This window comes from Onychostoma macrolepis, chromosome 05 (assembly GCF_012432095.1).
Source record: "Onychostoma macrolepis isolate SWU-2019 chromosome 05, ASM1243209v1, whole genome shotgun sequence".
In the NCBI taxonomy this organism is placed as follows: domain Eukaryota; kingdom Metazoa; phylum Chordata; class Actinopteri; order Cypriniformes; family Cyprinidae; genus Onychostoma; species Onychostoma macrolepis.
Window position 1 is genome coordinate 1,777,761 of NC_081159.1, and position 23,313 is coordinate 1,801,073.

General features: G+C 33.4%; 3 protein-coding genes across 4 annotated transcripts in view; 1 reads left to right on the top strand and 2 right to left on the bottom strand.

Annotated features, from left to right (window-relative positions):
* The window catches only part of txnrd2.2 (thioredoxin reductase 2, tandem duplicate 2), a 30,506-nt gene extending 13,523 nt beyond the window's left edge, over positions 1-16,983 (bottom strand). Inside the window, exons 1-11 of one of the 2 annotated variants that reach the window (XM_058776317.1) lie at positions 16,697-16,983; positions 16,287-16,352; positions 16,103-16,159; positions 15,864-16,008; positions 15,011-15,085; positions 13,174-13,252; positions 13,011-13,073; positions 11,950-12,020; positions 8,246-8,265; positions 6,558-6,649; positions 5,278-5,452 (exon numbers count right to left, since the gene is read on the bottom strand). In XM_058776317.1, coding sequence (XP_058632300.1) covers positions 5,278-5,452; positions 6,558-6,649; positions 8,246-8,265; positions 11,950-12,020; positions 13,011-13,073; positions 13,174-13,252; positions 15,011-15,085; positions 15,864-16,008; positions 16,103-16,159; positions 16,287-16,352; positions 16,697-16,778 — 925 coding nt within the window. In that variant the 5' untranslated portion in view covers positions 16,779-16,983. Of the gene's footprint in view, positions 1-5,277; positions 5,453-6,557; positions 6,650-8,245; positions 8,266-11,949; positions 12,021-13,010; positions 13,074-13,173; positions 13,253-15,010; positions 15,086-15,863; positions 16,009-16,102; positions 16,160-16,286; positions 16,356-16,696 lie in introns of both variants that reach the window. The other variant, XM_058776315.1, reaches the window with a different exon arrangement.
* A 387-nt stretch (positions 16,984-17,370) lies between these two features.
* On the top strand, positions 17,371-20,538 carry pebp1 (phosphatidylethanolamine binding protein 1). Its single transcript, XM_058777469.1, has 4 exons — positions 17,371-17,589; positions 18,481-18,590; positions 18,754-18,854; positions 19,998-20,538. Exons 1-4 carry the CDS (start codon positions 17,455-17,457, stop codon positions 20,213-20,215), a joined length of 564 nt encoding a protein of 187 aa, XP_058633452.1. The 5' UTR covers positions 17,371-17,454; the 3' UTR covers positions 20,216-20,538.
* Positions 20,539-20,768: 230 nt separating this feature from the next.
* Positions 20,769-23,313, bottom strand: part of taok3a (TAO kinase 3a) — a 72,525-nt gene continuing 69,980 nt past the window's right edge. Inside the window, exon 20 of the mRNA XM_058777470.1 lies at positions 20,769-21,784. Within this exon, the coding sequence (XP_058633453.1) occupies positions 21,623-21,784 (162 nt within the window). The 3' untranslated portion in view covers positions 20,769-21,622. The remainder of the gene's footprint in view (positions 21,785-23,313) is intronic.

The following is a 23,313-nucleotide window of genomic DNA, read 5'->3' on the forward strand; positions in this document are numbered from 1 at the left end:
TACTGAATAGATTTAACACTTATTTGTGTGTCTGCGTTAAAGGATGTTGCTGCCACACAGGCTCAGAAGTTCACAAACTACAAGCTCTGCCGGTGCAATATACATGAAAGACATCCTTTGTTTTACACCACATTCCATCAGCAACAAAACCCTCAAGATATCCTTCACGGCCCGTGGAAAAAGAACGTCCTTGACTTTGTGTGGGCAAAGCCAGCCTGATAATAGTGAGAATGAACTTTTTATTGGTTCATTTGAAACGATGATTACAGTAAAGCTGGAAAAGTACCAGTATCTGCGTCAAACTTGAGCGAGCAATTCCTGCACTGCACTTCCCGTCTCTTTTCTGTCTGATTTGGGCTCCTGGAACTTCGCTGGCCATTGTGAAGGCTGGACACAACAACACAGAACCACCGATAAGGACTACGTCTGAGAATTCAAACCCACACCTCCTCACTCTCTCCCTCACACACACACACACACACACACACACACACACACACACACAGTTGGCTCTGATAATGCACAAGAACAAAGCCTGGAGTCATACAAGATAGAAACCTCAAGGCCAACATGTTAATTAGCCACAACAATCTGTCTGGCAAGACTTTAAATGAGCCTTATCGACTCAACTGGCCGGAGAGAAAAATAGATGAAACAATAAGAGAGGATTAAGCTGCCTTCCATTCCAGTCACACATGAAATCAGTGTGAGATCTGTAATCCTCCACCGTGATTTTAATTAAATTTTACTGCACAGTAGCGGAAAAACAGCTCCTGGCAACTATAATGCAAAAAAAAAAAAAAAAAAAAGTATGCCCTTAATTAAATTAAGCTGAAACAATGGTTTAGCTTAGATATAACAGAGAATTAATATTACAAAATGATCACAGTTTCCTCCAAAACACATAGTCCAAAGTAGTGCTGTCAAACGATTAATCGCAGCCAAAATAAAAGTTTTTGTTTACATCATTTATGTGTAATGTGTGTATATATATATATATATATATAAAAAAATACAAACATATGCATGTATATTTAAGAAAAATATGCTGTTTATATATTATATATAATGTAATAATATAAATGTATATACACATGTAAATATTTTCAAAATATATACTGTATGTGTGTATGTATTTATATATACACATAATAAATAAACAGTACACATACATATAGTATGTAAACTAAAACTTTTATTTTGGATGCGATTAATCGCGATTAATCGTTTGAGAGCACTAGTCCAAAGTTATGATTACTACTGTAAAAAATGTATATGGATTTAAAAAAAAATTGAATTTTAACTTTCTTTAAAGGTTTCTTTGCAATTAGACAAAACTAAACGACGTTGTAAAAACGGAAAAACTGTTGAAAATTAACATATAATTAACTAAAAAAAAAAAACGTGAAAATTAACAAAAACAACATAACGACAATAATCTGGAACTATTAAATGTTAATAAGTAAAATGTGTACGGTTATTGGCCAACACAGATAACCTAAAAATGGCAATAAATTGCCCAATGTACAAGAGTCTACAACTAATTTTAAGATCCAAATATTTATTTCCGTTTTATTTTTTTTCCCTTCTCAGGACATTAGCGGCTAACAGCATGCTTATAGCAGTTTTACAGTAATAACAATGACTGCAGTAATTTGGACTTAAATTAGGTTATAAGGGTATTTTTTTGTAGAGTCTAAAACGCAGTCGAACATTAATCAAAATACATCAAACGCACAACTGTGAACCAATCGGAAAGCCTATTTACGCAAAGTATAATACTTCCCTTCAATCCTCATAAAAGCGGTAACCCTGCAGTACGGAGGAAATGCTCTCTTTCCTGGCGTTTAGCAGCCACCTGCAGAAGGGTGCAGCCCAGAGGAAGGATGGAGGAGCGGAAGGGTGGAAGAGCTCCGCTGGGGGTAAAGACAAGAGGAGGGATGGAGCTGCTCTATGAGTTGCCATGAGGGAGATAAAAATGCCAATTTTTATGCTTTGACTGCGGGAAAGAGAGCAGGACGGAGAAACCACGAGGCCACAGCAGGGAAACACAGCATCCTCTCAGGGGTGTGATAGAGGATATCAGCCTCTGACAGCTCTTTTCACCATGACAACAGTCAATAACAACACTACTCCACTACAAATACAGATTATTAATGATCAAATTTGCTTGGCGGCTACAGTTAGAGTAATAAATATGATGGTGCTTCACGGTAGAACGGTTCATATTTGTGCATTAATAAATGTAATATTTATTGAACATTGCATACATGGTTATTCAGCCTTGAATCAGTCCACAGTTTGCTAAGATTATTAGAAATTATAATCTTTAGGAATCTAAGCATTACATAAAATAACTGAGTCAATAAATAAATGTTGATTTAATCACACAATGTTCTATTAATTATTTCTAATACTAAATTTTAGCACATTTTAGGTAATACCAAAAAAAAAAAAAAAAAAACTGTAAAAAATATTATTTAAATAACAAATGAGTTAAATACGTGTTAATTTAATTTGAAACAATAATGCACAATTTATTAAAATAAATTGCTTAATTTTAGTAAATTGTAAGCGCTACATAAAAGGAAAGCAAGTAAAAGTAATAATAATTATAACATTTCAATAAAATGTGTTATTTTCAGCAATTTGTGTATTCTGTCTCATTCGCCTTTATTAAATTATGTAAATATGTCGGCCATGTGTCACACCACTGGTTTTTAGATTTAGGGTATGATGCACTCAAGTTCATACCTTCACTAAATACACATATCTGTGATAAAAGTCAAGTTACACACTGACAGGAATCCCTCGACCGCAAACAAGTCTGGACCAAAACCTCAGGAACAAAAAGGCCCGAGAAAACCACTCAACTCATCAAACACCCAAAGCCAAGACTGTCATGCAACGCAGCAGGAGTCACTACTATAGGGATGTAACGATATCAAAATCCCACGATACGATAATATCGCAATATGAAGTCCATGATACGATGTCTATTGCGATATTTAAAAAGAAAAAAACTACATTTTGTACATCTTAAAGTTAAAATATTCTAATCTAATGCACTTTGAGAGTTCAAAATTAAAAGCTCCAACCCATGTTCTTAACTAAGAAACTTCAGAAAGTCAGAAAAAAGTCAGTAAATTGACCTGTACCTGAACTTTAAAGGGGACTCAACCCTCTTTTTATTTGTGATATACTGTCTCAGTCTAAATTACATTCACACTGGTGTTTTAGGAAGCCAAACAAATTAGAATAGAATAATAATAATAATAATAATGACAGTAACAGCCATACACTGTAAAACAATTGCACTGTAAAATAAATGAAAATGAGTAATTCATATAGGTATATTAAATTTGCTTTACACTACAGTAGGGAAATACTACTTTCCTAATTTCTACACTTGAAAGATATATTTTAAATTTGGACTGCTGTGGCTAAAATAAAGCATAATTGGTGGCTGCTGTTGAGTTCATTGTTCTTTTATGCCAAAAATATATTTTGTAAATTTCCTACCGTAAATATCTCAAAACTTCATTTCTGATTAGTAATATGCATTGCTAAGAACTTCATTTAAAGGCAATTTTCTCAATATTTATATTTTTTGCACCCTCAGATTCCAGATTTTCAAATAGTTGCATCTCAGGCAAATATTGTCCGATCATAACAAACCATACATCAATGGAACGCTTATTTATTAAGATGATGCATAAATCTCAATTTTGATCTCAAAAATGTATGATGGTTTTGTGGTCCAGGTTCACTTTTTGCCCGGGAGACCTATCGTTTCATATCGTCATGTGACCACGATAATATCAAGACGGTATTGATAATATCGTTACATCCCTATCACTACATCATCTCTGTCTCATCATGTCACACACATCCAGAGAGGAAGCTGAAGTCTCACTGTACACACTCTTCTCACACCATCGATAAATAAACCAGCACCCGCCAGCCGGATATTCCTATATTCCTCTCATTGTCCCTGTAGCAGGAATGAGAGAAATCAGATGAGTGAAAGACAGAAACTCAGCGCAGAGGATGGCATCTGTGGACAGAGATGCTGAGGGACGAGAAAAGGGGAAAACCGTGGAAGCTCTGGGTGGGTTTCCGTACAGACAGACAACTCTGGCAGGAAAGCCCAGAGCGAGAGAACAAAGCAGGGAATGGGGCGACCCCGGGGCCCCTGGTGCATCCTGGTCCTAAAGAGCAGATCTCAGTCCAGTGATTAACACTTCCCTAGATGATTCCATCCCTCTCTTTTTATTACCCTGTTTGCAGGCCTGACAGTGCAGTTTTTGCTGATAAAGCAGCACAAACAGATATATGTATTACGAGGACTTATGCTTTGGAAAAGTGATGAAAGCATAACTGATCATAGCGGATGACTCAACTGCAGAACATGTTTTTTTCCTGCAGCATTAATCTCTGTTAGAGCAATAAGAGATAATGTACAGTGAAACAGTCATTCATCGCTAAACAAACCCTGACAGTCTGATGATCAATGATATTAAGGATTTACTTTAATAAAACGACTGGTTGACCGTATTCTGCTTATCACACGGCTCCTTAGAAAATAAACAGATAAACTGAATTCATCAGTTTAGTCAGATATTATATTATGCGAGGGAAAAAAAAAAAAAAAAAGAGAGAGTGTGTTATGAATTTCTAATCTAGTACACAGTAACATACAGTGTACAGGGCTCCTACACATTTTGCATTTCAAAATTGCATACTTTTACAAAGATTTTCGGACCATATTTAACATGAATGATTCATACAGCACTGTTTTCAGCTTTATAATTGGTATATATTACAGTCATCAGTAAACAGTTTTATTTTTTCAGAGTTTTTTTCATAAATTTTCTCGAAGTGACAACATACAGAAAAAAATTAAAATAAAATAAATACATAAATAAAACAAATACAGAGATTTGCATGCACACAATAAACTTTTTTGTGCCCTCGAGACAAAATCTCATGAGATTTTACAATTTTCAAAAAAAAAAAAAAAAAAAACTAAATAGAGGCAAAAGTCTGGAAATGCACTTTTTTCCCCTCCATACACTGCTTTCTTTTTTAAATATACTTTTACAGACCTGGAAATTACTTAAATTAAATTCCATACCGCGTAGGAACCCTGACTGTGTGTGCAAAAACTTAATAAATAAAATTTGCTAAAATGTCATTCTGTGGAACTCGTCTAAAAGAAAAGTGTCTAATGAATTAAATCACGCTGCATGCGTTTGAGATGCATTAAGGCCTCACCTACAGCCCAAAGGACTGAGTTAAAGGTGTCTTGATGTTCCTCTTCAGTGTTTAGATCCATCCATGTGACCTTCAGAAGCCCAGAGGGGAGCTTTTTTACTGTTTTTGGTGTACACCTCCAGGAAAACTTGGTGCCATAGGCCTCCATGTAGTCTGTGACTAAACCAGACATTTGCTGAGAGACAAGCGGAAAAAGAAGATATTAACAATCTCTATAGTCTTTAGAGCCATGCAGGTGGAATAGCTTTAGAAAAAAATATTTAGATCTTAATCTCAGTACATATAGGACTGGCATTCGTCCTCAAATCAATAAATAAGAGGAAATTATAATACGTTTTTAACAATAATAAAAAATAAATAAATAATAATTTTTAGTAATTAACATAACTAAAAATACAAAAGGAAAATACTTTAAAGCATCATATGGACACATTAAATAAGAACCCTACCCCAAATAATAATATATATATATATATATATATATATATATATATATATATATATATATATGCATGTTTAAAAGTAATATATAACAATGAATAACATTTTAATTGAAATAAGGAGAAGAGATTTCATCTACATACACACAGAAAAATAAGGGTTTAAAATTGTACCTTTTGGGTACAACAGCTCGTCCCTGGAACAGTACTCTTAAAATGACATATTTGTACCTTTTTTACCCCTAATAGGTACATATTAAGCTGTTGTACCCCAAAAAGGTACAATTTTAAACCCTTATTTTTCTGTGTGTAGTGGCAACCTGTTCAATCTAACAAAGAGTAACTGTACAAATAAAATGATGCTTTCAAATACATTTAAGAGCTTTTCCTCATTTGTTTTCTTAAACACAGATTTTGCTTCAACTGAGCAATTTGCTCTTTGTTGTCATTCTATTACTTCTGTCAGACATACTGCGGGTGTAATACTTAATAACAACATGACAAATCTCCTGTCAGAACACTAGAACCATTAATTAAAGACGAATGCTTAAAAAACAGGGTCATAAAACAAGTCTGGCCAGGTCTCTCATCCTGTTTTCACCATACAGCCTGGCGGCTCTACCAGGGTGAGTCACATTAAAGAATGCCCAAACCAAAATCACTGTTATTGGGACCAATAACTATACTTACATGTATATTTCACAACTCAAAAACAAATTAAATTAGGCAATTAAAAAAAAATAAAATAAATAATAATATTGAGTTTTTTTTTTTTTTTCCTCTCTTTCTAAATACATCAGAGAGGACCTGCTGTCAGACACCAAAACAGAGACGTAGTACCTGATCAAAGCCCCGGAGGGCGATACTGCGCACCATCACAGTGGTGTCCAGCCCAATGCCTGTAAGGAAGCCGGCACATTCCAACGCTACATCTTTACACACACAGTGAAGGAAGACAGTAACTACTTAAAATAATAATAATCATCATCATCATCATCATCATCATCATCTTGTGTCTTTCTTTTCTATGCACCATTTCTTTAAAAAAATTAATAAAAATACAAACTCACCAAAAAAAAAAAAAAAAAAAAATATTATTTTAATGCTAATTATGTTATTAATCTCAGTCTATGAGGGAAAACCTCTGAAAAAAAAAAAATAATAATAATATATATATATATATATATATATATATATATATATATATATATATATATATATATATATATATATATATATATATATATATATATATAATTAAAAGTTTTATTATTACTATAATAATAATAATAATAATAATAATAATAATAATAATAATAATAAGTAATCGAATGGCTGTTTAGGAAATCACTTGGTGGCTTAAAAAATCTCTATATATGTTATGTTGGGATAAAAACAGTGGAATAATCTGTCATTGAGTGTGTTTACTTACACAATCATAAAGTAATTATGCTTAATAACCTGACAACATGTAAAGAAATGTAAACGCCTTACACCGTGTCCTAACTACACGCGACGCGACAAGATTCCAGCGACAAGCAATTTGGGTGTCCACACCAGACGCGACGCGACACCACGACGCGACAGAATCAATCAAATATCACAGCCAATCAGAAGCCTGTGTGGGCGGGCTCTCTCTGGAAGAACGAAATGGATACGTTTATAATCTAATTCATAAATTTTAAAGCTTTTTAACATCATTAAATATACATACTGAGTGACTGATAACATCTTTGTTATGGAATACACATTTAAATAGTAAGACAATAAGTCTTACTATTTAAATGTTTTTTTTTCTGTTCTCATGTCAGATGTGTATGTATGTATGTATGTACCAGGAGCACCTTAAAACCACAACAAATTCCTCGTGTGTTTGCGCACACCTGGCGAATAAAGCTAATTCTGATTCTGATTCTGATTCTGACTTGTTGGTTTTGCAGTGAGTTCACAGTTTTAATGGTCATCTTTGATTTAATTTATTTTTCAAGATCTGAGGTAAACTATCTGTTGTTGCTTTCAGTATGGCTATAGGGTCACGCAATATGATATTTAAACTCATATTAGACACGTTTAACTTTGAATAAAGCATATAATCACCTGAGATTATCTACTGTCATATAGTTTGTATGTTGTTGTTCCAGCCGCGACGTCGCGGAAATAGAAACCGTTTCTAAATTAGAAATTTCGCGTGTCGCCGTCGCGGCTAGTTAGGACAAAAACTCTGATTAACATGGAAAAGATGCCTTTTATCGCGTGTCGCGGTGTCGCGTCGCGTGTAGTTAGGACACGGTGATAGTGTTTTTATATTGGGTAAAGGTCAAAAACCAAAAAGGATTTTCACCCTCTATGCCATTTTGCTCTGCATATAAACATTTACATGCATCCTGGTAAAGAAAAACACTAAAACAAAACCTTAAGCTGATTTATCAGCATTTGGTGGAACATGTAAATGCACTTATTGATTAATCATAGTGTATCTGGGTAAGTAGACACTCCCCCTGAACAGTAAGTGACGCTTTGAAGGATACAACTGGCACCAACAACCAACCTGAAACACACAGAAAACAGCAATGGATGAGAACGCAGATGAGCAGCATGAACAACATCATCAACACAATCAGTAAACCATGATGTAAAATGATGCTAAACAATCTAAAGAGATCAAAAATTGCACCAAAGCAAAGAAAGAGTGAGTGTGTGTGTGGTCGACGATGTGAGACATCAACTTTAATCCACCCTGAGATTCACGGTCACGGCGAAGTCTAATTGTTAACACAAGGCCTAATCCTCGAGGATGTCCCTACACGGTGCTGCTGAGTGACACTCACTTACACCGGAGCAACATCACACGCATTCAGTGCACAACACTGCTAATGCACATCTGCACTTACTGCTCTTTTGTGCAGCAGCTTATGGAGGGATTAGGAGCAAAATCCCAGACCTCTTTTCTGCCGTTTCAGCAACAAAACACATCCCTGAGCTTCCACCTGCCACAGTGCAACATGTCTGATGATCAGGAATGACACCGACTAAAAACCTTCTGTCTGGATTAGTACAAGCAGACAGTCCTTTTAATACAGAATGACTAAATGCATTTAGGTCTCATGTATCCAAATTCATTTGCTTCTGTAAAGGCAACACTTCTTCTCCCTTCACATGTAATCTGTTGACCACCAACGTCATTCAGAGGAATCATTTGCCCGTTGTGTTCTACAGTATACTGAAATTAGTCAAATTATTAAATCAATTTAACTCTGTTGAACAACTTTAAATGTTTAGACAATTTGCATGTCCACACGCACCTATTCACATAACATTTTAATGGCATATATACACTAATGGTCATTTACAATATATATATTATTGTAAATTAATCATTTGACAGCACTATAAAATAATTAATAAAAAAATAAAAATGTATTTTATATATATATATATATATATATATATATTATTTGATTTTGATCAAATAAAACCTTTCAAAAACATAAAATAATTAACATTTATAAATAATTAGTGATGTCAAGCGATTAATCGCGATCCAAAATAAGTTTTTGTTTACATAATGTGTTTACTGTGTATATTTATTATGTATATATAAATACACACACATGCATGTATATATTTAAGGAAAATGTGACGTTTATATATTAAAAAAAAAAAAAAAAAATATATATATATATATATATATATATATATATATATATACACGTAAATATTTTCAAAATATATGCTGAATGTGTGTCTTTATATACACATATAATAATAAATATACACAGTACACACGTATATTATGTAAACAAAAACTTATTTTGGATTGCGATTAATCGTTTGACATCACTAATTATTTATAAATGTTAATTATTTTTATGTTTTTGAAAGGTTTTATTTGATCAAAAATACAGTAAACATTTTAATATTGCAAAATATTATTAGTTTAAAATAAGTCATTCTGATTCCTTCATTAGGATTAATGGCTTGTGTGAAGTATTGGATGGCAATCAGCTTTACCATTAAATTTTAGGATATACTGAAATGAAAAAAGTTCTTTTAAATTGTCATAATATTTCACAGCATGACTGTTTTTTTCAGCATTTTTGATCAAATAAATGCACCCTTGGTGAGTATAAGAGACTTCTTTCAAAAACATCAGAAATTTAATTAGGCCTATTCAAAACTTGACCAGCAGTGTATAATTAAATATTAATAACACTAAAACATTTTTAATATATGTTATATAGAAGTATGTTACATACAGATGAAAAGTTCTAAATTATCTTTGTAAAAACATTATTTATATGATATTATTTATTAATATTATTCATTCTATATAATCATAATCCAAGCCTGAGCATAATAATATAATTATGCATAGTCCAACGCAAATGAATGAAAACGTGCATAAAACTATGCTATATGCCAGTTTTAAATAACGACACACTAAACCAACAAACAAAAAACCCTGCATAATCATATTGCCATGTTTCCCAATCAAATTAACTTTCTCTCCCATAAATTTATTTCACTCTCATAAACACACACACACACACAGCTCATATTTGATCATGTCCTCAATTAACCGCAGGCATTTACTGTTAGGCCTAGCATAACATTCTCTTCAGCCGAAGTCTCACTAGCGAGAGAGAGTTGTTCTGGGGAGTGTGTGGGAACTGCGGTTACTGTAGACTCGGTCAACCTTGGTCGGCACTTCTATAATCACCCTGACCTTGATAAGATCATTCATGCTGTGCCTTCCCTAACGTCTGCCCAGACTGAGCCTGCTTTCATTTCAGCAGAGCAGAGCAAAGAGAGATAACAGGACAGAGGACTATTTACTGCATGAGCATCTGTGGGTCCCGAGGCCTATCGGACACCTGAACCACAGGCAAAATAGTTACCTGGTTCCTCCAAAACAAGTTATTTTCAACATTGACATTTATGCAATGAGCCCAAGGGCTGATATTATACTGAATGCATCATTTGGTAGTCTTCAGAATCCAAAGCATACGGTGCGTCATCAGTCCTGACAGACGCTCTGTTGTTTTGGTGGAAATGACTGCACAAGTCAATGTAAAAGCCTTTCCTTGGCCCTCTCGGGCATGCGTGCCAATGGTCTTGCTCATGCCCGTCAGTCACCAAGGTCTCGCCACTTCCACAGGATGAGCTCGGTTACTGGCAGCGGTCTGAAATCACACCTGTACAGCTGACAGCTCAACAGCAAAACAACATCACCTGTCTGAGAGGATGCGGCCATGACAGAAACTATAGCGTGACTTGAGTTGAGGGGAAGGAACTGAAAATATTGTATGAGTTTAAGCAGAAGTTAATCTCTAAATAAAGCTATAAATAAATAAATAGAATGTAATATGTGTCCCTGGACCGCAAAACCAGTCATAAGGGTCAATTTATTGAAATCGAGATTAATGCATCATTTATCTGAATAGATAAGCTTTGCATTGATGTATGGTTTGTTTATATTTGGCTGAGATGCAACTATTTGTAAATCTGGAATCTGAGGGTGCAAAAAGTGAAAATATTGAAAATTGCCTTTAAAGTTGTCCAAAAGGAAGTTCTTAGCATATTAGCAGTAATGCATATTACTAATCAAAAATGAAGTTTTGATGTGTTTACTAGGACTGTCAAAATGGCTGAAAAACTAAATTCGAATTTTGTACTAAAGTATCATCAATATTTGAATTATATGATTTCAGTAAGGGTGGAAAAAAGCTTTTGGTTTCTCTCCTGAGGCCACAAGAGGGCGCATCGAGCAACATATTACTAATGCACTTTTCTTCAATGCAATAAAATAACACGACTATCTTTGAAAAAAAAGTGCATGATGTTTAAAAACCATATATAATTAATTATGTTGCTTAAATAATTAGAAACAATTATTTTGAATGAACAACGTAGCAGCGCCGCATCCAGTGGGATAAGCTAAAAAAAAGCATTAAAAATGCAATGACACCTACATCGTCATCACATCTCATGTGCCACTGATAAAGCTGCCTGACGCACACCTAATGCAACGTTTTTGCATTTGAATGTGGATTTTTATTTTAAATTAGACAAATATTCAAAATCCGAATTTTTTTTTGACAGCCCTAATATTTACGGTAGGAAATCTACAAAATATCTTCATGGAACATCATGTTTGTTTAATATCATAATGATTTTTGGCATAAAAGAAAAATCAATCAAAAAAAAAATCAACAATATAAAAGTCACTCACGTTTTTTTTGGAGACTCCTTGAGCCAGAAGACATCATCACTCGTGATCCCAAACTCCATGGCTCCCGGGACCTGAAGGATAAACCACAGATGAAATATTCAGCATAAGTTGCAATCAATTAAATAATTAAATTATTTTCCAAATTATTTATATTTTTTTGATATTAAAATCAATTTAAAATCATTAACACTATCAACAGTGTCTAATACATGTACAATTCCATGTATATAAATACTGATATGATAATATTAAAGTTACTTTAATATAAAATTAAAAAATAACAACTACTGTTGTAAATAATACCAACAATAAAATAAAATGCTATAACATTATCCAATTTAATATATTTGAACTAATATACACATACATATATATACATATATATATATATATATATATATATATATATATATATATATATATATATATATATATATATATATAGAGTAAACAATGTTAAATTAAAATATTTGATTAGTTGAATATAAATGTAAAATAACCACAAAATTATAAATTTTTTCACGAATACACAGAAAAATTTTATTGCCCAAAGGAGACATCACTTTCTTTAAATTATTATTTTAAAAAAAATAAAACTCAAAAATAACAATTAGTGTTGTAACTAATAATACCAACAATGATAAAAAATATTCTATACTCCAATATTTCTATATAACTTCACTCAATTTAAAATATGCATTTTTTCCCATTACTTTAATTAAAAATAGATTTTTTTTTTTTTTTTATGAAAGCAATGTCAAAATGCAAAACATTAACTTCCCTAATAAGAAGTATCACTTTCTTTAACTGTATCAATTTTAAACTATTTACCCCAAACCCAGGAAAACAAAAATGCTGGTTCCACCCTTTTCTGGTCTCTCGATCATTTAGAACATGTTTATCTTTTACCAACAGAAGCAAAGACAAATAGCACGCAGGCTTTCAAGTCTGAGGAAGAATAATATAAATTGTATCATATTTGGAAAGTCAGACGAGGAAATGATCTCTCGCCTATCAGCAGAACAAGGTCACACAGTGGAAAGAAACACCCACACACTCACATGTGTAGGGTACTTCGGCCGCCCACCAGTAGCGAACACAATGTTTTTGGCAGTCATTGTCATCTGTGAATACAAAGATGTGGGGTAAACAGAAATACGGCGCATCAGGTTGATGGTTAAACACGTTTCAGATAATTAAGTGGTTTTAAACTCAAAATCATACCTCTTTGCCTTTGGCATTTACAGCTCTGATAGTGTGCTCATCCACTAGACTGCCCTTCATATTCAAATATTTCACCTTCCTGTTACATCGGACAGAGAGACTATAATATCACAGATTAAATCACATTAAATACCAACACATTGCCCTGCATGTATACCTACACAATTTCTACAAAGTCAAACTCAACAGCTGTAACAAGGTTTGATCGTAAACTGTTTTGATGAACCCGACACTTCAGCTGTAATGTGGAGACGTATATTTTGAGCATTCTGGGAGATTACATCATCACACCTGTTTGCCTCACAGCCATACAGTAAAAGGGCTGAAATTTAGTACAATTTATCATGATGGCACATTCTCTGTGTTCATACAGCCTCAAACTGCAATTACCTAATGAAATAGTGAAAGAGATAGACAGCTAATGAGATCTACTGGAAAAGTCTTTAAGCACTATCAGCATATTTCTTCCATACATACACACATATATATATATATATATATTATACACACACACATTTAGTCATTTAGCAGATGCTTTTATCCAAAGCGACTTACAAATGAGGACAATGGAAGCAATCAAAACCAACAAAAGAGCGATGATATGCAAGTGCTATAACAAGTCTCAGTTAGCTTAACGCAGTACATTATATATATATTATAATTATATAACAAATAAAATGAAAACAGATAGAATAGAAAACAGAAAATGAATAGAACAAGCTAGTGTTAGAAGCCTTTTTGCTTTTGCTAATTGTATATAAAAAAAATTTAAAAAAGATAGAACAGAAAAACAATAGAGAAGCACTATATTCTAGTGTTATTTTTTTTATTTTTTATTTTTTTTTAAGAAAACAAGCAGTTGGTAAATGAATAGAGTGCAAGTCTAAAAGGGGCAATTTTTTTTTTTTTAAAGAATGGAATTAGAATAGAGATTGCTAGAGTTAGAGGGTCAAGTAAAGATGGAAGAGATGTGTTTTTAGCCGATTCTTGAAGATGGCGTTGAGTTATATATAACTAATATATATATATATATATTTATTCAATATTTTATAGTGCTGTCAAATGATCAATCTTATTGTAAACTAATAATATTTTGCAATATTAAAATGTTTACTGTATTTTTGATCAAATAAAACCTTTCAAAACATAAAATAATTAACATTTATAAATAATTAGTGATGTCAAACGATTAATCGCGATCCAAAATAAGTTTTGTTTACATAATGTGTTTACTGTGTATATTTATTATGTATATATAAATACACACACATGCATGTATATATTTAAGAAAAATGTGACGTTTATATTAAATATATATATATATATATACACGTAAATATTTTCAAAATATATGCTGAATGTGTGTCTTTATATACACATTTAGGATATACTGAAATGAAAAAAGTTCTTTTAAATTGTCATAATATTTCACAGCATGACTGTTTTTTTCAGCATTTTTGATCAAATAAATGCACCCTTGGTGAGTATAAGAGACTTCTTTCAAAAACATCAGAAATTTAATTAGGCCTATTCAAAACTTGACCAGCAGTGTATAAGTAAATATTAATAACACTAAAACATTTTTAATATATGTTATATAGAAGTATGTTACATACAGATGAAAAGTTCTAAATTATCTTTGTAAAAACATTTATATGATATTATTTATTAATATTATTCATTCTATATAATCATAATCCAAGCCTGAGCATAATAATCATAGTTCATTTGCAAAAACAGATGACTCCGTTTTTAACAATTCTCAGAAATCATGTTTTTTCATTGTGCATTCCATTTAATATATATATGGCGATGTTGTTTTAATAGTAAACCTTACTTGTCTTGCAGTTGAACTCTGTGACCCCAGTTTAGAGACTTCACATGGTTCTGGACAGCCTCAGCCATTGTTGACCTGCAACATATTCCACAAAAACTACAGTTCAACTACAATAGGATGTCATACATGCACATGATAAAAAAAAAAAAAAAAAAAAGTTGATTAATTTCATACTAATGTCTTTTGGAAATGAATAAATAAATAAATAAATATAAAAAGATGCAGTTTCAAACAAACATCAAATTTCAAATTATAACTATTAAAATGCATTAAAAGGTAAGAAAATAAATACATGTGTATGTATGTATGTATATATGTATATAGAGAGAGAGAGAGAGAGAGTATATACAGGTTTTATTTTGTGTGTATAGTATATATATATATAGGCTATTTACTCGTGGCAAAAATAATTAAAAATACAAGTATAACAAATACAATAAAAACCAGCAAACAAACAAACACAAGTTATTATTGTGTGCGTGCATATATATATATATATACAGTAAGTGTATGGAAAATTGTATTTAAGGCCAGCATTTGAAAAAAAAAAAAAAAATTGTAAAAACCATAGCATCTTTATCAGAGCTTGAGTGCCCTCCAGTGCAAAGACTGCGGCGCTTTGCATTTGACCGGCCAGACGTCTGGTTTTCACCACAAGATGGTGCTGTGCCACAAAGTGCTTGTGAAAGCAGTATTTGAAACAAAACCTATCTCACACCACTCAATATTATATGAATATTATAATATGCTCTGATCAGGATGAAGCTACACTTATGGCTAGTGCAATAAAGCAGCTCTGGCTACAAGCGTACAGTCATGCCGAGCATCTCTGATACAGACCGATGAAACTCACCAGTCATGTGACAGGGATTCTGGGATTTGCCAGCCATACTTCCGAGCATCTTTGACAGCAGTGCCAAGCAGCGCCGCCTGATGCATAAGCTTCTTTGGAATGCATCCGACATTCACACACGTGCCACCGAGACCCCATTTAGAGCCTAAAGGCAGCATGAGCTGATTAGCTGTTTTTGAAATAAACAAATTACCAGCAAAAAGATAGATGAAGACAACTATAAACGGGTCGGTGTGTACCTTTGAGTGAAGGTTCGACATAGTCCAAGACAGCAACTCTCTGTCCTAATTGGGCAGCTGTAAGCAAAAAAAAAAAAAAGTCAAGCATTAAAAACACCAAATTACATCTTAATTAGACAAATTAAGGAGATGCACTGAAATGTCATTCCTAATAACTGTAAAAGAAGAAGAAAATGACAACTACCTTCTTTTGAACACGCCAATCCTCCAGAGCCTCCACCAATCACCACCAGATCATAATCAAATTTACCTGCTGGAATCAGAATTATATTTCTAGATAATTTAACGACAGAGAAATTAAGAGTTGGCTTTGTTAATAGTGTTGCTCTTTTAATAACTTGTCTTTGAACTACTAGTTAGTTTCTCATATGGAACAAACATTATTGCAAATGAATGTGAGTGAGTGTGTGTGTAATCACAATGTAGCATAAACAACTACACACACACACACACACACACACACACACACACACACACACACACAAGCAAACTAGGCACAGTGCAGAAGGTAAATTACGCATATTGACATCTTAATGAAACGAACTGGGTGAAATAACTTTACGACAATATGTTTTATTATTCAATAAGCATTACCTGTAAAGTTTCTTGTAAACATTAAAGTCCTAAAGCAGCAGAAAGCTTTTATCCTCTGCCTTCCTCTGCTGAAGGCAGCCATACTGTCAGCAGGCAAGACCCCAGTCAGTCGTTATAGGTGCCTTAAAAGATGCCTGGGTGAATATTTACCATTATTTTTTAATTTTACGTTATGACATTGTGTCTTCTACGGCTCGAGTCTAGCAGTTTAACAGCTGATTTAATAGGTTCATCAACTACAAATACGAGTTTAAAAAAGAGAAGCTCTTTAGAAAAGCGTTGAACTTGATTCGTCTGATTCGTTTGAGTCGGATCTTTTTCACTGAATCAAATGTTTACGAATCATACCGAATCAGTTTGATCAAAACGCATTAGAATTTTTTTTTTTTAAACATTATTAATAATAATGATGTTAATGAATATTTACTTCTAAGTGCAATATTTTAAATTATATTATAAATTATAACCTTCTTCATTAAATAGAAAATAAACCAGGTTCATTAAAGCGTTCGAAAGAACCGATTCGCGGAAATGTGTCGAACTTTCTTTCCATCACGCTCAGAATAGGAGGCGGGCCCAAAGAATATTGAGAGACCAGCAGACCAATCACAATTAAAAGCTTGGTCAGCTGCGGCAAAATGATTGGCTATGCCGGTGACCACACAGTCCAATGAACAATCGCAATAAATCAACTGCAGGGGGAGACAGAAGCTTCACTTTTCAGCTGCGTTGGTATCTCGCAAGAGCATTGAGTCATCATGCCTGTGGATATTAATGAATGGACAGGTTCTCTAGCGCTTACAGAGGTGGAGGAACAGCCAGCCGAGCCTCTGATTGTCAAATATGGCTCTTTGGAAATTGACGCTCTGGGGAAAGTGTTCACTCCCACTCAGGTCAGAGCCCAGTGCACGCGCGTGCAGGAATTAGCTAGCAATGCTTCTGCATCACGTAACCGTTATAACTTGCAGATATGCATTTGCAATGCAGCATGGTGCTTTTTTAAATTACGTTTGTCAGAATTAGTGGAAATCTTTGCATTTGCATTGACTAAAGAGAGTTGAAATGAATGCATCTTTTCTGTAGTTATGTAATTGACGCAAGGGTCCCATGCAGCCAAAGGTTGCATCTGTCCAGAATTTCCACGATCACGTGATGTAATGTGGACATTGCCTCGTGCAAAAATTGTGAGCTACAAATTAATGGGTCTCCGCCTAAATTAGAATAGAGACCTGCATAGCAATGCAGAAATTAGGCCAAATGAATACACGTGATCTAAACCGATAAATCAATGCAATTTCAAGCTAATATGTATTTTAATTATATTTGTAATTCTGAAATAGTTTGCAAGAACAGTTTTGCACATAACCTAAGCTGGGATATTGTACATAAGAATAAATGCTGCTGTCAACTGTTCTGCTATTAACAGTAATAGTAATAATAATAATTATTATTATTGTTATTTATCGAATTGTTGCATTTTAATTCATTTTATAAATTGCATTCTAAATATATATTCTACATTTTTTACATCAGTGTCAAATGGGACATATAAATCACCAGAAGCATTTTAAAAAGCATTGTATAGCCTAATTATTATGCACGCAGTTTTAGCCCCATATTAATTGAAAGACCACATAAAAATAATAATGACAGAATATTTAAGTGCATAGAAAATCTAAAAGGTTATAAAAAATATATATATATATATATATATATAAATAATAATAAAAAATCAAATAAAATTCAAACTTTGCATCTGAGGTTGTTTCACTTTCATTGTGCAGGTGCAGAATCGGCCCACAGCCATTGAGTGGGAGGGATGTGACCCCAGTAAGCTGTACACATTGGCCATGACCGATCCAGATGCACCCAGCCGAAAAGACCCCAAATTTCGGTATATTTTCAGATCAGTCAGCCATATTCATCATCACATCAGAACTGAAATAAAGATGAACACAAACTGCAATAGTAAACAAAGGGATTCCTTAGTGAGTGAACAAGTCTGAACAGGTTAAAGGCAAAGTTACTTCTGCTACAGCTGTTGTGTTTGATCTTAGGGAATGGCATCACTTCCTCGTCGTCAACATGAAAGGAAATGACATCACCAGTGGATGTGTCATGTCAGACTATGTTGGCGCAGGACCTCCGAAGGGTACAGGTGAGATTTTAGATTGCCTGGCATAAAACGACACATTTAATGATTTTCTTTCTTCTGTGGAGCATAAAAGAAGATATTTTAAAGAATGTTTGGCTACAACTATTACGAAAAAAGAAGAATCCAATTAAACTGATGCCGTTATTCAGCAAGGACACATTAGGAAACAATTTTTTTAATCCAAAAGTTCTTTTGAACTTTATCAAAGTTCACACTTGGAAAAAAATATATATATATCATGGTTTCCAAAAGAATCACCTGACACACTCTGATAACGGCTACAGCCTGAAATGGATCAGTGTTTTTTTTAATGTTTATAGAGATGGCCAGAATGTGAATGAAGGCTTTTTAACATTTTGGACCAGAAGAAGTGCCTTGGATTCTTCTTTTTTTCATAATAGCTGTTTCAAACCCAACCATAATCAGCAAGCAGCGCTTCAAGACGTCTCCTACGATCTGTTAATGTTTGACTACACCTTATTCCAAGGTGTCCTTGTTACAGTGTAATTATACCTTTAAGTACTGAGTAATATTAATTAACTACATGTACTTACTATAGGGTTTGGCTTAGGGTTACTTGCATGTAATTATGCATAATTTGTTATTATAATACATGCAACAAGGACACTTTAAAATAAAGTGTTACTGAATGTTTTCAACTAAACTTCCATTATATGAAAAAAAAATATATATATATATATATATATATATGATGGTAGTCAATAGGAACTGAACTGGTTTGGTTGCCAGCGTTCTTTAAAATATCTTCTTTTGTGTTCTGCATAAGAATTAAAGTCATGCAGGTTCTGAACAACATGCATGTGAGTAAATAGTGACTGTGTAGTGGATGAACTATGCCTTTAATGTGGCACAATCTATTGCTTGGTGGTGTTAAGGTGAGTAAAGGTCTTTGCACGCCGACTCCGAAATTTTCGTCTTCGTCATCCTTTCAAAATGCTCGTTACGGATGCTAAAACGCAGAAAATCGAACCTGATCTGAATTTTTTTGTTTTATGACGGATGAAAGTTTCGGAGGCAGTGTGTAAAGGTGATTGACACAATGTGAGCGCGTATTTATTTTTTAACGTGCAAAAAATTCGGACTCAGTGTGCAATGACCATAACACTTGCGTATGATTCTCTTTAGGCCTGCATCGTTACGTGTGGCTGGTTTATGAGCAGTCAGCCAGCATCAGCTGCACCGAAGCAGTCCTGACCAATCGCTCTGGAGACAACCGGGGAAAATTCAAGATCCAGAGTTTCCGCAAGAAATACGGCCTTGGTGCTCCAATCGCTGGGTCTTGCTTCCAGGCGGAGTGGGACGACTACGTGCCCAAACTTTACCAACAGCTTGCTGGCAAATAAGGAAATAATTTAGAGCTTGATTCGGTACATTTTCACTAATAAACTAAACCTTTCTTTGCTTTAAAAGCTGTGTAGAAATTATGAATTATTCATATTTAGTTCTAGTTGAGTTGAAAGGGAACTGATCAAGATACTTCAACCTATGCCTTCATTTGTCACCTCGCTTGGAGACTGCCTTCAGTTAAAAAAAAAAAAAAAAAAGACTTTGCACCTTTGAAATTGAATTTCTGTTGTATTTGTGGCTGCACCTTTAATTTCACAAAATTCTCAACGCAGTATATTGGAAAAAAATCCCTGGCAAATAAAATCAGACTACAAAAAGACGCCGCTTGTGTGATGAGCACTTTATTTACAAATATAATTAAAAGCTCTGACAGAATCATGCCTCTTAACCTGAAAAACAAATGTAAAGTGCATGCGACAGTAAAGCGTTTTTGTTCACTAATTGGACTTTGTAGAAAATACACAGCCAGAGAGGATGCCCAGAATCAAACGGAAACCCCAATCATGAAATGAGAGGCCTTGAGACAATTTCACCAGTGACTGCAGGAGGGAAAGTGTGGTGAAACATTTATTATATATAGATGTGTGCATGTATATATATATGCATATATAAAAAGAAATTGAACTTCAGTTAAAATGTAATAGGAAAATAAGTAAAAGTTCTCCATAAAGCCTTCTATACACAAAATACATGTCCCTTCCCCTTCAGCCCTTTGTGCAGGTACCACAAGTTAGGATTGACGTATGTATTATTCACATTGTGCACCTCGGATGAGGTGAATTATGGTATCGTACATATGAAAAAAAAAAAAAAAATCATTCAATTAGCACAAGAATCTCAGTCACAGATGCAACTATCAAATTTGTTTTAATATGCAAACGTTATCAAATTTCTTCAATATTTAATAAAAGGTATTTTCTCATTTCCTCTGGGAGAATAAATACCAAATAGAGATTCAAGAGGCTGCAAAAAAAAAAGTTAAAAAATGACTAAATCGCCTGTCAAAAAATTTGCCAAAAAAAAAAAAAAAAACATGCACAAGTGCATCTGGATTAAAATTAGCAATACAACCCCCGGTTCATATTGCTTTTGTCTGGAAATCTCTAATTTTAGTTACACTGAAAGTGTTATCATTGCACGAGAAAACGTTGACATCAACACTGTGACAGATTTAATCGTCTCGTATACAATATTCATATATAAAAAGAGACAACTAAAGGACGTAATCCAGCATGTTATCCCATGACGTGTCTAGAAACGTATAAGGCCTGTGCAAGCACCAGCCCAGAGGATTGACAGGACTGTCAGTAGCAAAAACAGCAGATTGGTTCCAAAAAAAACAACAAAAGAAAAGAGAGAAGTGGACGAGCAGGACAGAGGGAGGATGGTGGAGTGTTCTGGTCTCATCTGTAGTCATCTTTAGGGTAGTCCAAAGCACCCAAGTTATTGAAACCCATACGAAGGCTCTCCATATCGAAGGCGTCGATTTCTCTCTCCTGACGGTCCAGCAGGTGTTTGATCCGGTCGGTGCGCTCTTTCTGAAGAGAAGCCAGCTCCTCCTCGATCTGAAAACACAAGACAGAAGCTCAAACACAAACTCATTATACACAATTGAAAAAAACAAAACAAAGGTCGCCTCAAATTCAATGTTAGCTTGTCCACTTAAAATAATCCAAGTAATGGAGCAAAGCTTGTGGGAGTCCTAGAGCTCTTGTTTTGGCTTGAGCTTATGTTGGTCTTGTGTTGTCCCTGAGACCTTTGAGCTGGTTTGGAAATCAACATTTTGATGGACTGGTGCCATGTATGTTAATATTTAAGGATTGGCTGATTTTTGAACAGTCGGTTCCAGTCCTCTTAATTCTACTGGACAAGCAGAGCACACAGAAAACAACACAAAACCAGCCACACTGTCTAAAATAAAGCTTACTTTATTAACTTGTTAATAGAGTTGTTGTATGGAAGCAAAAAAAAAAAAAAAATTCTCATGGCTACAGGTAATGATAAAAATATTAATTATATTATACATAGAATATATATATTTTATATATATATATATATTTTAAAATGTAATTTATTTCTGTGATGCAAAGCTGTATTTTCAGCATCATTACTCCAGTCTTCAGTGTCACATGATCTTCAGAAATCATAATAATATGCTGATTTGATGCTCGGGAAACATTTCTGATTATTATCATCGATGCTGAAAACAGTTGTGCTGCTTCATATTTTTATGTAAACTATGTTTCAGGAATTTTTTGCTAAAGTTCACAATAACTTTTTAAAATAGAAATCTTTTATAACACTATACTGTCATGTTAGACATTTAATACATCCTTGCTGAAGAAAAATAATAATTTCTCTTAAAAAAAGCATTGCATCCGTGTATTTACTGTTTAAATATACAATAAATATATACTGTGTGTATGTATATATACAAATAAAGAAAAAGTGTTATATAAGTATCATTGAGATATTATAGTTTTGGTTCATATTTTTAATTTTATTTTTTTAAATATTTTCTGCGTCCATGCTAATTTTACTTAAAGTTTTAGTAATTTTGTGGCAACACTTTACAATAAGGTGTCATTTGTTAACATTAATGTATTAACTAACATGAACGAACAATGAACGATTAATTTATTACAGTATTTATTAAGCTTTGTTAATATTAGTTAATAAAAATAGTTGTTCATTGTTTATTCATGTTAGTTAACAGTGCATTATCTAATGTTAACAAACACAAATTGCGATTTTAATAATGCATTAGTAAATGCAGAAATTAACATTAAGATTAATAAATGCTATAGAAGTATCGTTCATTCGTAGTTCATGTTTACTAATGAACCTTATTGTAAAGTGTTGTGCGTTTTTTGGTTTTAAAAGTGTACGTAGGTTTTATTTATTTTATTTCAGTTTTAGATTAAGTTATTTTAGCACATCAAGTTAACTAAACATGAATCTGTTTTTTAAAATGTATTTTATTTTAAGTAACTTTATGATTTTAGTTTTAGGTATCTACAATAACCCTGATTTTAATAAAAGTTTTATTAATATATATTGATATACTGTAAATGACCAATGAAATGCATTGAAA